The 14,399-nt window shown below is 34.0% G+C and overlaps 2 protein-coding genes across 2 annotated transcripts; both read right to left on the reverse strand.

Moving 5' to 3' along the window:
• Positions 1 to 75: 75 nt before the first annotated feature.
• On the reverse strand, positions 76 to 6,123 carry LOC110729878 (hexokinase-2-like). Its single transcript, XM_021909664.1, has 9 exons — positions 5,685 to 6,123; positions 3,502 to 3,646; positions 3,211 to 3,393; positions 2,248 to 2,322; positions 1,999 to 2,154; positions 1,806 to 1,904; positions 1,588 to 1,718; positions 1,406 to 1,487; positions 76 to 769 (listed from the first exon to the last, which is right to left on the reverse strand). The coding sequence occupies exons 1-9, from the start codon at positions 5,882 to 5,884 to the stop codon at positions 443 to 445; spliced, it is 1,398 nt and encodes a 465-aa protein (XP_021765356.1). The 5' UTR covers positions 5,885 to 6,123; the 3' UTR covers positions 76 to 442.
• Positions 6,124 to 7,547: 1,424 nt separating this feature from the next.
• Positions 7,548 to 14,147, reverse strand: LOC110729881 (hexokinase-1-like). Its single transcript, XM_021909666.1, has 9 exons — positions 13,417 to 14,147; positions 12,449 to 12,599; positions 12,177 to 12,359; positions 9,667 to 9,741; positions 9,364 to 9,519; positions 9,162 to 9,260; positions 8,926 to 9,056; positions 8,451 to 8,532; positions 7,548 to 8,253 (listed from the first exon to the last, which is right to left on the reverse strand). Exons 1-9 carry the CDS (start codon positions 13,689 to 13,691, stop codon positions 7,837 to 7,839), a joined length of 1,569 nt encoding a protein of 522 aa, XP_021765358.1. The 5' UTR covers positions 13,692 to 14,147; the 3' UTR covers positions 7,548 to 7,836.
• Positions 14,148 to 14,399: the final 252 nt, after the last annotated feature.

The following is a 14,399-nucleotide window of genomic DNA, read 5'->3' on the forward strand; positions in this document are numbered from 1 at the left end:
AATAAGTTTTAACCGAGTTACAAATCAAAAGTCTATTGCGATCAATGCATAAAAACATTTAGAGGGCGCTTGTCGAAATATGAAAGCTAATTTTTTTGTTTTTTTTTTTTTCAATCAAATACTGATACATAAATTTGATTGTCTACTATAACAAATTCAATTTTAATTTATTTTACACTTAAGGAGTGACAATTTAGACTTGGTAACAAAAATTACATCATATCTGAATTATTAACATTTGCACTTCCCACGAATTTCAAATATAATGAATGCACAAGTTATCAAGTCAAAGATAACTGCATTGCATTCACTATATAATCTGGGGAAATAATGGTTTAAATTGTAAAAGAAATTTTTTGTTACAATTAACAGCAAGAATTATTGAACAGCATTAATATGTACGAAGTACTAGACTAAATCCACCAAACAAATGCTAGTTTTATCAATCGTAAATCGACTGTGAAGCAGCAACTACAGCAGCACCGATGCCTGAGGCATCTTTGAACTGTCTAAGAACAACCATCTTTGACACTTCTTCATCGAGTAATTCATCTGCAAGAGTCTTCTGTAAGCAAAGTTTGAACTCTTCGTATTTCCCGAACAATGACCCATCTATAGCAACTACAGTCTCCCCTGCACTCGTTTTGTCTTTGCCTAGCATCTTAAGGATGGACAGTATTGCAAAAGCTGAAAGTCGAGCACCTCGTGTAGCAACAACTTCACATATCTTGACAACTACCTTCTTCTTCTCCAGGGATACATTAGTTATCTAAGTTTCAGAGAGATGATAATCACAATATAGTTAGATGATGGAAGACCTCAACTTCATTTACATCTTTTGATCATAAGCTTACTTTAATCACTCTAAGCAAATTAAAATAGATGAGCTTTCTTTTCTGAGTATATATTGCTTACTGTGATAAGAGCAGCAAAATACTTACTCCGTATGTCATTTGACTTTTTAACTAACCTTTCACTTGATCATTACATTAAGTCAAACAGAAAATACAAAGAATTTTGTGATATTGAAGCATTGAGGGAAAGAAATACGATATATATTTATTAAACCTCAATGCTTCATCTGTGAGTACTTCACTCAATCATCAAAGCCTTAATCCCATAAACACAATTATTAACAAAAAACATAGTTCAAGTAAAGGCTACCAAGTTCAATTTACAACTCCAAATAGGTTTCGGTAGATTCAAATTAGTGTTCTTCAAGTAGAAAAACCAAGCTTAAACTATCATCACCTAAACATCACATTTATATAATGTGGTTGCATCATGTCCAGTACAAGTATGGTACAGAAAGATAGATTGATGACTCGCAGTAACAGTAACAAAGATGAACATGCTTAGGGACTTCAGTAGTAAGAAGCCTGCATGAATATTTAAGAAAACATACCTCTAAAACCTTCTCTAGGCATTTCCCAACCACACTCAAGTCAGTGGATTTGTCACCATGCATTGCTGAAACAATATCCGTCCTGCATACCCCATAGTGAATAAGACCTCAAAAATATGTTGCAATAAAATAACATGACAAATTGTCCACTGAAGAAGACTGATTGAAATTCTCACACATACCCCAAAACATAAGGTTGTCGAAGTTTTGGAGGAACAATGTCACCAAAAAGTGCAGCATCATCAGCTAAACTTAACAAAATTCTCCGCACAATTTCTCCCAAATATCTACCAGAAAGCATCTTTTCTAGAATCTGAAATATAATGTTGTTTTGAATTCTTCAGCAGATGCAAGATTACCAATAATTTGATCATCAAAATACGCTTACAATAACAATCACCTGCTTGTGGTGGTTCGGACTATCACTGTCTAATGCACAATCATAGTCAGTTAAAGGAAGAAGTGAAGAATTGAAATTGCCCCATTCCGTGTTGATAACCTATGTTTTAATACCCAAAACAAAAGCCATCTCATTATACAGATCAAAACAGTTTTTTGTAATGTAAAACTCAGGAAAATGAAGGTAAAGTTACCATTTGTCCTGATTTTGGTGGAAGACCATATGGCTTCAAAATGCGTTCAGACTGTTCTATATAAGCAGCATTCATACCAGTACCCAAAATCACAGCTGCAACAACATTTTTGTTGTTAAATCGACCTCCGGCCAAAGTGCCAACAGTATCATTGAGCTGGTAACCAGATAGAAGTTAGCAACTTCTGAAGTTCAGAAAAGAATATTTTGACAGAAAAAGTAGACTGATAAAAGTAGTAGTTTAACTTACCAAAGCAGTTACATTTACATCAATAGCCCGTTTCTCCAAAGCCTTCGACAACTCCACCACCATGTCTTTGCCAATCTAATCAGTTTAAGATGATCAAATATCAATTTATATGTTCATGTTTCAAGCAAATATTGGATGGATAAAAATAAAAATAATGGATGGGAGAGATCTATCAGAGCTGTGCTGACTCATCCCCCTCAATGATGCAATCAATTACATACTGTTCAGTATACTACTATGATTGTTTCATTTAAGGACCTATATAAGTATATATAGAATCCGAATGCAAGTAGTGAGGAAATACGAAGTAGATGAAAGCAAACGTGTACCAGTAGGCCATTCATGCCTGCAGTACACTTCTTCTCAGTTACGTTTTATCTTATCCAAGGAACTTTCTACTTACATTGTTATAAGCTTTCAATTAGATACTAGATATGAACTAGGATTTAACAGACAGTTTCAGATAAAATATACAGATAGAGATACCACTATACAAGTCCAGGGACCTGAAACTAATACCAGATCCATCATCTATAAATGTTATAGCTAGACTAATGCGGACCCGTAAGTTATTCACATACTACGGGCTTGTTTATAGAGATACATGACCGCCGGCACTCACATGAAACATTCCAGATAAAAATTGATATGAATTCCCTAAATTTAAGACTGTGTCAAATTGGCTGTAGAAGTAGAAGCTGTGGCGTGCTTGGATAACTCTCGACTTTAGGCTACATAAAAAGCAAGACGTGACATTTCAAAAAGATCTGCAAACATTGTTTCAGACTATTAAAAAAAAAAAATTGTGTCCAGAGAATATATTATTAACTATACTTTTGCCACATTCTAATCTCATTTGCTACTATTTCCAATGTCAGACATTTCATATTTACCGCCTTTCAGCCAAATGCATGTAGCTAAACATGGTACATTGGAACGTATAAAAAGGCATAAGAGACTTACAGCATCTTTTGCATCGTAGTCCTTTGTCCAATCAAGGAGAGTTCCAGAGTTTATCCTTGTTTGGTGCACCGGGAATGAGAAAGTAAAACCAAGCTCCCTCTTCTTACCAGGAACAGTATCAAAATCAGCTTTTACCGATTCAAAAACATGTGAAACCTTTTCCGCTATATAATCAAAGAGTTCCTGAGATCAGAACTAGACGTCAATGTCTGAGATAACAGAACTTAAACTCCATAGTAATTTGAATCTAACAATATCCTCCAAACGAGAAGGGAAACTGATTTTACTTACATGTAATTTCCCAATCTTTATCTTAGGAGGTACCATATAAGACTCGGCTTTTAATTCAATAGTCCTATTTCCCTGCAATTTAACTTGCATCACACGAAGGTTTGTCCCACCTAAGTCCAATGCATAAAAGCATCCCTCTTCATGGCTGAAAGGCAACAGCCACAATAACACCACTCACATTAAATTACTACATACAGTAGCAGCAAGGGAGACAGAAATCGTTAACATTGTAAATCAAATACCCTGTATCAGAAAATAGAATTTATGAGGAGTTGAGCATAGCAACATGGCAGCCATTTTAACAAGTACTGTGTTAGCAACTTTGTACTGCCTGGTCTTACTTCAATTGTTTACTTCTTACCTTGGATTATCCAGCTTTAAATGTCCTTTTTCATTTCACAATTACTATTTTACATGAATATATATACACCATATCTATTACTTTTCTACGTAGTCATAGGCTCATAGAGATGAAACTTAAGGATAACACTTTCAAATCAGATGGCAATTATGTTTTTTATTTAAAGGCATCCAAAAAATATTTTAAATCATTCTACAATTACTACTCGTATTTTACATTTTTTGTTTTTTCTGTTGTCATAAGTCTCATAACTATTACCTTTCAACATTAGTCATAGAAATGAGACATCTGACGTATCAAGCGACACTTTGTATCAGATAGCAGCGATTATATTAAACGGTGCCTAAAAGACAGTCACTAACCTCACAGCAAATGTAATTGTTAACAATTTGAGACTAAAATACAGCAAAGATATTTAGTATTAAACATATGCTGGTATAGGGGGGTAGGTGTTGCTAGGTGGAGTTATAAAAAGCCGCAAAAGCAATGACGCGATTAGTTTAGTACCCAAGTCCCACCCAATCACCATCCGAAGACCTTATTTAGGAGGCTGACATTATTACAAAGCATTGTGGCATTACAGCTTGTTAATGAGTTATATTATTGTTTTCCAGTAGTTAACAAGCATATGCAATTACTTACTAAGCAAATTTAGTAAACCTCATAATTTCATCCTATTTGGTCCACATTTGCTAGAACATTGTCTCTAAAATTAGAAGAGGGCAAAAGAGACTCATCTAACATTACAATCATCATATAAAGAATAATGAATATTTTTATAAATTAACAGGAAATTACATATGATGTCCTTGTATATTGGCTTTTCCATAAGATGGACATATATTTGCTAAAATTCAGATGACACCCTTTGATTATTGACCACAATCTATAAGGCAAATCTTGTACCATTTCCCTAGCATCCTCTAGACGCAAATCAAATCCTAAACTAGGGAAGTAGGGAGCATAATGTGTATCATACTCCCTATAGAGCGCATTACAACCTCACATGGCCAAAAAAAATCATTGATGATATATCTTGGAAACTACAGAGTAACAAATTAACAATTAAACAAATGACAGAAAAATATGGCCATTGAGTAATGGAATCTTTGTATATAATTGTTGGAAAATGATTGATGGTTAAAGAGTTTAGGCGGCGAAAAGTAATCAAATTCAATAAGATTCCAACAAAGGTTGCCTATAATTAACCATCAAATCTATATTAGAAATCATATCATATGAACATAGAAAAATAATATGGTCCACCACCATATAGAAAAGTCTGAAACAGAAGAGCACCAGTTAATGGTTAATGATATATTATAATCTAAGCTACAAATAATCCACCGTCAAGGGTCTAAATTCTAAAATGGTACAGTATGCTTCAAAAAAAAAATTAAATAATAATATTGAATAAATAAAATAGTTTGACATAATCTTTATAATGGCATGCTTTGTCATCATAGCATGAGCAATCACCCAAATTTAAGCGTGCAAAAAATCTTCAAACACATAAATTTTTAGGTGATTCGAATAATTTTTTTGCTCATTTGAAGATTTTTAAATAGACATTAAATTTAAATATAAATATCATTAGCTAGTGTACTCAGAGTCTCAGATACACAATAAACGATCTCACAACTCACAAGACCATGTTACATTTTAACCATGTGAAAGTATTTTCATTAATAATTTTCTTTTGGGGTCAATGTCAATTTCACATATGAAAAACAATAATCCATAATAACATTTCATCATCAATGTAATGTTAAAAAAAGAAAAAAAATTATTGAAAAGAGAAGATTGAAGAAAGGAAAGATACCCAGAAGGGAGAGAATCAACATAAGAAACAAGCATCTTAATAGAGCTAGATTCTTCATCTTCTAGACCTTTCTGCATCATCAACACCATGTCATCACTCAACTCTTTCAGCAACTCAACTGGTACCCAGAATTCCTCTTCTATTTTTCTCACCATTTCCTCCAATTTTTTACCATTTTTTACATTTTCACAACTACCCATTTCTTCTTTTAATCTTTCTGAAAAATCCCTCTTTTCTTTTACTCTCTCTTTCTAATTTTTGTGAATGAATTAACAAAGATTTGGTAGTGTTTGTATTAATTATAATATATAACTGAAAGTAAGCGATTTTGGGCGTACGGTTTATTATTATTACAAAACGGTGGCAAGTGGCATGGAGTTGTTGACAAGTTTGTATTTTTGTATTGAAAATGATGTATATAATATAAAGTCTAGATCTGTGGCTTTTTGGCAGAAACAAAGGTTGAAAATGGCGGCTCCAAAAACACCATGTTAGATAAAGATACAACTACACGTATATGGTAACTAATTAGAATGTGAATGTGACCGTTCATGAAAAATCAATCTCTATCATTTAGTGTAATCATACTCCCTCCATCTTATAATATATATTTTTTATTACGTTAGTAAAAAAGTATAGTTAAATCTAATAAATGTATAGTGAAAAAAACTCCAACGTTTCAGAATATTACATATTGGATTATTGACCTTCTAATCAACACGATCCAAAACCAAAAGTTATTTAGAGAAACTCGAAAGAGTAGCATATTACATACATGAATGAAATTCAAAAATTGTATTCAGTTTGATAATTAATGAACGCGATCAATGAAATTTAGTTATTAATTAATTGATTAACTTAACTAATTTTAGATGACATTAATTATTCTAACATATTATATACATGAAAGAAATTCAGAAATTGTATTCAATTTGAAAATTAACAAACGCTATCCATGACTTATTTATTAATTGACATTGATTAACTTAACTAATTCTTTTTTTTTATTATTATTTTTTGGGGATAACTTAACTAATTCTAGATTACATTGGTTATTATTCTAGCTTGGCAATAATTATGACATGGATAATCCAATAAGGCAAGCCTTGTCATCAAATTGTTTGAATATTGACTTTTTCATCCTTGTCAAGATCTCGATTTTTCTACAACACCTCTTATATTAAAAATCTTATATATATATTTTTTTTTAAAACAAATCAATTTCATTAGTAAAAAGTCATACGACATTAACAATGAAATCTAAATTAATAAATTCATAAAATTGAATCAAATTAGGGTTTCCTCGTAAAAGCTACGATCGTTAAATATATTTTGCATTGTGGTACATCTCTCGCATACATCGCTGGAATATACAGCCTTTTCGGAGAGACGTTCTAACGATTTGTAGTAGCCGTAAGGATGATTTTCATTTGATTCACTTGAACGCATTTGAAAAGTCGACAACCGTTGCGATTCCGAACAAATCTTTACCAACGAACTGATAATAGGGCCAAAAATTATTACCATTTTTTATAAACCCTAACACACAAACAAACCCTAAACATAAACAAACAAAAACTAACGACTCCACCATAGGGAGACACTCCTCCATAGGGAGACAAACGAATTCTACACTACTCTTGTAGATTTATTGAAACATAAATTGCAAAACTAAAGAAAATTAAGGGAAAACGGTCGAAAATAGTCTAATTTCCGAAAAAATTAGATTATTTCCGGCCTAAACAGTCAAGACTTTGGAGAAAACCTATAAGATTATCTTGTTTATAAAAATCTTGTTATGAAAATAAAAATAAATAAATAAATAAATAAATCTTGTTTATCATTCAAAACGAAAGAGACTCCTTTTTAGGTGAATTTTAGGTAGTTCCTGAAAATCAGGAAAGACCGTAGTGCCTCAAGGGCTTTTTATTTCATGGAATAAAATTAATTGCATGATTAGATAAGATAATAATAGAACTTCCTACAACATTAGGAAACTCCCATTTTATTATTATGTCTATTTAAAAAAATTATGCATTAACTTTTACCCAAATGTGCTCCCACTTCCCAGGTTATGAACTTATCCAGGAGCTCAATACACACTGAGAGGACTGATACACGTGACAGAATACTACCAAGAAGAATACAGAATTTACTGATGTGTTGAGCTATCCTGTTCTTCCTCTGACAGCCTCCTAGGAACAACTACAACATCTTCTTGAATTTCCATGGCCTCAATGTAGCGCGAATGAGAAGCAGCTAGTAGGGAAGCTCCGATTCCAGAACCATCATTAGCATGCTCGATGGAGATGTTTTCCCAGACTTGTTCCCCAACAAGCTCTTTCAACGTTTCCTCTAAGCATTCCCGGAATTCAGTGTAATGCTCGTATAATCCACCATCCATGGCTACAACAGTCCTTTGCTTCTCCTTGTTGCTTGGCAGTGTGTCTCTTCCCAACATCTTCAAAATCCCCAAAATGCCTGCTGCAGCAAGACGAGCCCCACGTGTTGCCACAATTCTGCAGAGCTCGTGTATGACTTTTCTTTTCTTGAGGGAAATGGTTGGTATCTGAAGGTCAAATTAAAGATTACAGTCATTCATGATGCAAGGGAAAAGGGGAGTTTGACCAGAGTTTATCCAAATATACTCTGTATATACTAAGAAATTCTTTGTTACAATTCGAATTTTATTACCAGTATATGCTTGCACGAAATAATAAAACAATCACAAAAACTCTATATATGCTTGCACGAAAAAAATAATACCTCTAAAATTTCCTCCATTTTAGATCCTACGATGCTGAGATCAGGTGATGAATCATGATGCATAGCTGACATGTCAGGTGTCCTGCAATAACACTTTTCGGTCAGTTCTCCAGAACTTTTAAAATCCTTTATCACAACTTAAAAGTAATACAGTACATTGTATCATATTCCAATTATTTAAAAAAAAAAGGGCCTCAGATGTTCTGGCAGAGTGGCATAACTTATACTCCCCTTATTTCACACTACCATTTTCTTCTTAACAGGGATTCTGTTAAGTAAATGAAAGGACTAGGAATTTGTCCAGTTTTCTGTATAACAGAAAAATAAAGGATTTTTTTGGATGGGAGAAGACAAGAAATGCTACATGTAATTCCAGGATATTAAGGCGCTGCAAATCTACAATTAGTATGCGCTTGTACATGAACAAAAATAAACTTATGTCATTGGCTCAGTACTCAGCCAACAGTAATTTTACCTTAAGATGAATGGAATCTGCAATTTTGGAGGGATGGTATCACCAAAGAAAGAAGCTTCTTCAGCCATTCGGCACAGAACTCTACGTACAATGTCACCCAAATACATTCCAGATATCATCTTTTCATAAATCTATCAAAATCATTATACAGATACAAAAAAGATCAATAACACCATTGAAAACACTCAGGATTTAAAAGTGTAAATGGTAGATAAAATGAATGTTGAAGCAACCACCTGCTCACCACTGTTGGGACTGTCACAATCCAAGGCCTTATCAAATTCTGTCAATGGAAGATATGATGTTTTAAAATTACCCCATTCCGTGTTGATAACCTGCAGCACAACATTGTTAATCTTCTTAAGATATGACCATGCATGTTTATTCTAAGTCTTTAATAACAAAACCAAGATAAATAATTGATGCCAATTTATGTACCATCTCTCCTGATTTTGGTAGTGGACCATGCCATTTAGGTATCGCTTCTGCACGTTCCACATATGCTGCATTTGTTCCTGTGCCCAATATCACTGCAGCAACGACATCTTTGTTTGAGAATCTACCTCCAGCTAGTGTACCAACTGTATCATTAACCTAGTTTTTATAATGTGGATCAGCATATCTAAAATGCAGAAAATGATAATCAGAAAGAAGCTTCTGAAGAGGTTTGTAAATAAGTAACATTTTTTCAAGACAGGTACTTTGAGTGAGCAGAATTGCCACATGCAGATTTAAGCTTACCAAAGCTGTGACATGCATATCAACACCATGTTTCTTCAATGATTTTGCCAACTCATCAGCTACATCCTTACCAACCTATGATAGCAACAGACAGAAGTCAACAAACAGATATAACCAGATAAATTTTCAAAAGTAAAAAATCATAAATTAAATAGTACACGTCAGTTGTCAGAGAAATATAGAACATTTGTTAGCCAACTGACAAGGTTGCACAAGGCAACAACAATGGATCTAACTTTGCAGCAGTACAACACACTGGGGCAAGGGGTTGATCAGAAGTACACAGCCTTACCCCTGCTACCAAGAGGATTACTATTTATCCTTAATTCAATTGGTAATCAACATTTGCTACTTCACAACAAATATCAAGTGCAAGCAACTTATAGTCTCATCTTTTCTAATGCAGACATAAGAACAGATATTCCCCAAATATCACTTAGCGGGTGCCTCTTATCATCTCCTGCCAAGCTCAACAAACTTGTACAACTTCAGAATTTCAATATATGCCCTTTTGAATTAAGGACCTTATAGCTTCTGACCAAATAACCGGCTAACAAAGCGCAATATTTCATGGAAGCCCATTCGAAAGCCAGAGTAAATAAAAATTCTGTTTAACTACTTACTAACTAGAGAGGTCGGACATACGTAGGAATTATCTGAATCTAGCACTAACAGTCAAGAATCAGAATCCAGGAAAGAACTCGGGAAACTGAATGCATCACACAAGAATTCAACATGTTTCTCTCTTATCCCAAATATCTATCACAGGCTCACAGCCCCCAAAGCTCTGGTCTCAAATCTCTAGCACAGCCCACCAAACTCTCCCTCTCTCTCACTCTCAAAAAAAAAATGGAATGATCTGTTATGTACAGACTTAAACTTCATTTTCAACACTACAAGAATGTCTACGAAAACCTGTTATCTATTTATATCTAATGGAAGTTTGATTTTTCCAAAATGTATCCAGAATTTTGGCCAGAATCTTCTTGTGCTGATAAATTCAACCCCTGATCCACCGGTATCACAATTGAAGGTCCAAGATTGCACTCTTTGGAAACAAGAATAGACAGATTCCTCATATTACATGTAATTGGAGAGTGAATTGATTGAGACTACTACAATTCCTCTTCTCTTATTGACTTCCACATTTACTCTCTCAAGCAGACATTAAAGAGGATGAAGAGGTTAGGTCAAGTAGCCATCTTGGAATTGCACCAGAGGTTGGTAAGAAATGAAGTTGGTTTGAAACTTTGACCACCAAACTTGTGTATGATACTTGACAGAAAAAATGGGACCAAAGTAGATTCCTAGTGATTTTTGACAGTCAGTAACAATTTCACTTCTCAATGTCACTTAAGGGCATGCTTGGATTGAGAGTGATGTATTACTAGGGTAATAAAAGTCAAACTTAAGAAAATGAATGTGAATATAAAGAAAAATGAGAGAGTAATGGTGTGATTGTAAAAAAATTATGTAGTGATGGTGTGGTGAGAGATAAAGAAGAGGGAACTATTATAGTATTACCTTCATTGTAGAGGTAATAGTTACACTAGGGGAAGGATGGGTAACTATAACCCACATTATGAGTAATGATACCCTCTCTCTTCTCCTCATGTCACAACTATCCTATTCCATTTGTAAACACCTTGTCTCTTACAACAATACCTCTAATCACTTGTGTTTTTTTCTAGTTTCACTTTTATTACCCCTTAATTTATCATCCCCATTCCAAGCATGCCCTAAAAGGGAAAGGGTGGCCAAAGGAACAGGTAACGGGTGAAAATTTTGTTACTTTTCCCTTCTTTGTTTCTTAATAGATGTGATTTCCATGTAAAAGTAACAGAATGAAAAGCAATGAGCCAAACATAACTAAAGAGAAACAATATTTTCACCCTTTAATAAGTCAGAATTTTGCTTGCTATATGCTTAATGTACACTAGGTTTTCAGTCACAATTTTCATTTCTAATACAAGGGGTTCAGGTATTAGTATCTGATAAAACCATCCATCCAGATTTGTTTTCCCCTGACTTCCCTAGTAAAATATAATCAGAAGATAACACCATGTTTGTTCAGCTATCCCAGGGACATGATAGTCACGGGCTGCAAAGAAAGGGGCTTAGGGGAGTATGAATTATGGAATATAGATACAAGAAACACCATATGCATGTTATGCACTTGTTCTTCTTGCTTAATAATGCATACTTACAACTCTCAGTCTTATCATTTTTCTTTAAAAAATGGTCAGACGACCAATACTCATCATATATTAAAATCACAGTCTCTATAATGAGCTACATTTTCATGCACTAAAAACGTAAACAGGCTAACACGACCAGACTCACAAACTAGAAAGTACTCATATGTCATTAACACCTCAATAAATTCAGCAATATGCCAATACTGTTATAGAACTAAAGCAGACCATGCTAGTTTCAAACAGAATTGCACATTTTCATGAAATTACCAATATCCAAATTTTTGCAATGATAGTATAAGGTAGTTAAGTTACCGTATCATCTATAGAGAAGCCTTTTGCCCATGTGATTAAAGTTCCAGAGTCAATGGATGTTTGCATAACAGGGAATGAAAAGGTAAACCCGAGCTCCCTTTCCCTGCCAGAAGGAAGGCTAAACTCTTGACCTTCTTGGGCAACAAACTTTGCAAGTTCACTTGCAATGTAACCAAAAAGATCCTGCCATCCATAGCTATTTGTCAGTATGGATAAATCTAACAAATTAATTGCATCAAAATGTGACATACAACAGATACAGAATCACACACATCTGACGTTCCAATCATCAATTCCATTGGGATTGGAACTTCTGCGAATTCCTGGTGCTTAATACCACCACCCTTGCCACCCAACTGAACCCGAAGAACACGGAAGTTAGTTCCACCAAGGTCCAATGCATAAAATAGACCCTCCTCATCCCTGATTGCCCAGAGGGGAAAAGCAACACAAGATAAGAACAAAGCTCTAGAAATAAATTTAAAACATAAAATATTCAGTCACAAAGAAACTTGTAAAATTAGCCACTTCCATAAACCTTATTTTCCTGGCACCTAATTCACAATAAAATGCAAACTAGCTTTAAATTTCACTAGAATTCATTTTAATCCTAACCCTTCATAGTTCAGTCTGTTGAAGTCTTTTAGACATTAAATAACACAGTAATTCATTTCCTGCCAAAGCAAGACACTTTCACCATACACACAATTACCAAAATCTTACTTTGTATAAGACTAACATCATCATTCATCACAATCAACCAAAAAGATGATATCAAATGAATAAAAATCATATCAACTTAGTGATGTCATGTGGGATTGGTACCCATGATCTGCTATCATATCCCGTCTACATCAACACCTTTGTAACTCTATACACAACAAAATGAATAATAATCAATATAAGAGGATGGCAACTAGTTTAATTACTGGTTGTTCGGTTGACATAAGAAAAAAATAGAAGTGAGACTACCTAGCAATTCACTCACCTATACCAGTATACCCCTTAAGTAAGAAACTTACTTCATGGGAATTTCTATTTGTTACCCATATTCCGTCTACATTGTTGCCCTTGTGTCTCCGCACACAACTAAAAATTAACTAACAAAATATCACATAAATAATAATGTAATTCAATCATGACCAAATAACAAGAACAAGAACAAAATTTTCTTACACTTCAAAATTAAGCTTTATTATTGAAAAACTAGCAAATGATTAAAAATGTTGCAGAAAAATACCCAGTAGGAAGATTATCAACATAACTGACAAGCATCTTCACACGACCAGCACTATCAGAAGCAAGTCCAGCATTCATTTCCTTAACCAAAGCATCAGTCACTTGCTTCAATTTCTCAACTGGGGTCCCACATTTCTCCTCAAATTCCCTCAAAATTTCAATCGTACGTCTCCAATTCGCCCCCTTTTTCATCCGACGGCTCAAAATCAACCCCCCTACCGCCGCACAAACCGCCGCAACTCCCAACACCGCCGCCACAACCACCACTTTACCCATCTTCCCCAAATTCCCGAATACCCAATTTTCTATTTAATCCCAAAAATTCTGAAATGAAAACACCCAGAATTTACCCAATTATGTATCTAATCTTAAAAACTCTGAAATTTAAACACCCAGAATTTAGAATTTCAAGAGAATAACACCCATAACCCCACCAATCCAAAAAATCCAATTATTTTTTGGAAAGAGTGAAGATATGATTTTATTCTGGAATTATTAAAAATGAAAAATTGAAGGTGATTGGTCCGTCAGAAAAAGGAAAGATAGTGATTGGAGAGAAGAATGATTTGGATCTTTGCTTGACTTTGAGGATTGCTCTTTACCACCTGCTTTTTTTTCTTGCACAATTGGGTAACTTAATTCAATGCGAGATGACAACCCATACAATTTGGTGAGGAATCAACTATAGTATTAAGACTATTAACAAATTCTAATCTTGTTATTAGAGTAAGAGTAAGATTAAATGGTTAACCTATTAGTCATCGAACTTGGTAAAATGAGTTATATCACATGTGTTGCATGAGTTTAATTTGAAGTTTTTTGTGATTTTTGTTAAAAGCTCGTTTATACTTTTGACTCTTATCTATGTTGACCTTTTTTTTTTTTTTGTTACTTAAATGACGTGGTACCAAAAAATGACAATTTATGAATATGAAAATTACGAGTATCAACAAATGAAAATTTTAAGACTAGTAACATATTAAC

Source organism: Chenopodium quinoa, unplaced genomic scaffold (genome assembly GCF_001683475.1).
Source record: "Chenopodium quinoa cultivar QQ74 unplaced genomic scaffold, ASM168347v1, whole genome shotgun sequence".
NCBI classification, from domain to species: Eukaryota; Viridiplantae; Streptophyta; class Magnoliopsida; order Caryophyllales; family Amaranthaceae; genus Chenopodium; species Chenopodium quinoa.

What these genes read in the sequence shown, in the direction of transcription:
- LOC110729878 (XM_021909664.1), bottom strand. Translation starts at nt 5,884, where the DNA reads ATGGGTAGTTGTGAAAATGTAAAAAATGGTAAAAAATTGGAGGAAATG. An exon ending in CACCAAAATCAGGACAAATG is followed by an intron (nt 1,905 to 1,998) that starts GTAACTTTACCT and finishes ATTAAAACATAG; the next exon opens with GTTATCAACACGGAATGGGG. An exon ending in GTCCGAACCACCACAAGCAG is followed by an intron (nt 1,719 to 1,805) that starts GTGATTGTTATT and finishes ATTATATTTCAG; the next exon opens with ATTCTAGAAAAGATGCTTTC.
- LOC110729881 (XM_021909666.1), bottom strand. Translation starts at nt 13,691, where the DNA reads ATGGGTAAAGTGGTGGTTGTGGCGGCGGTGTTGGGAGTTGCGGCGGTT. An exon ending in GTTGATAATCTTCCTACTGG is followed by an intron (nt 12,600 to 13,416) that starts GTATTTTTCTGC and finishes CTGGGCAATCAG; the next exon opens with GGATGAGGAGGGTCTATTTT. An exon ending in TACCAAAATCAGGAGAGATG is followed by an intron (nt 9,261 to 9,363) that starts GTACATAAATTG and finishes GTTGTGCTGCAG; the next exon opens with GTTATCAACACGGAATGGGG.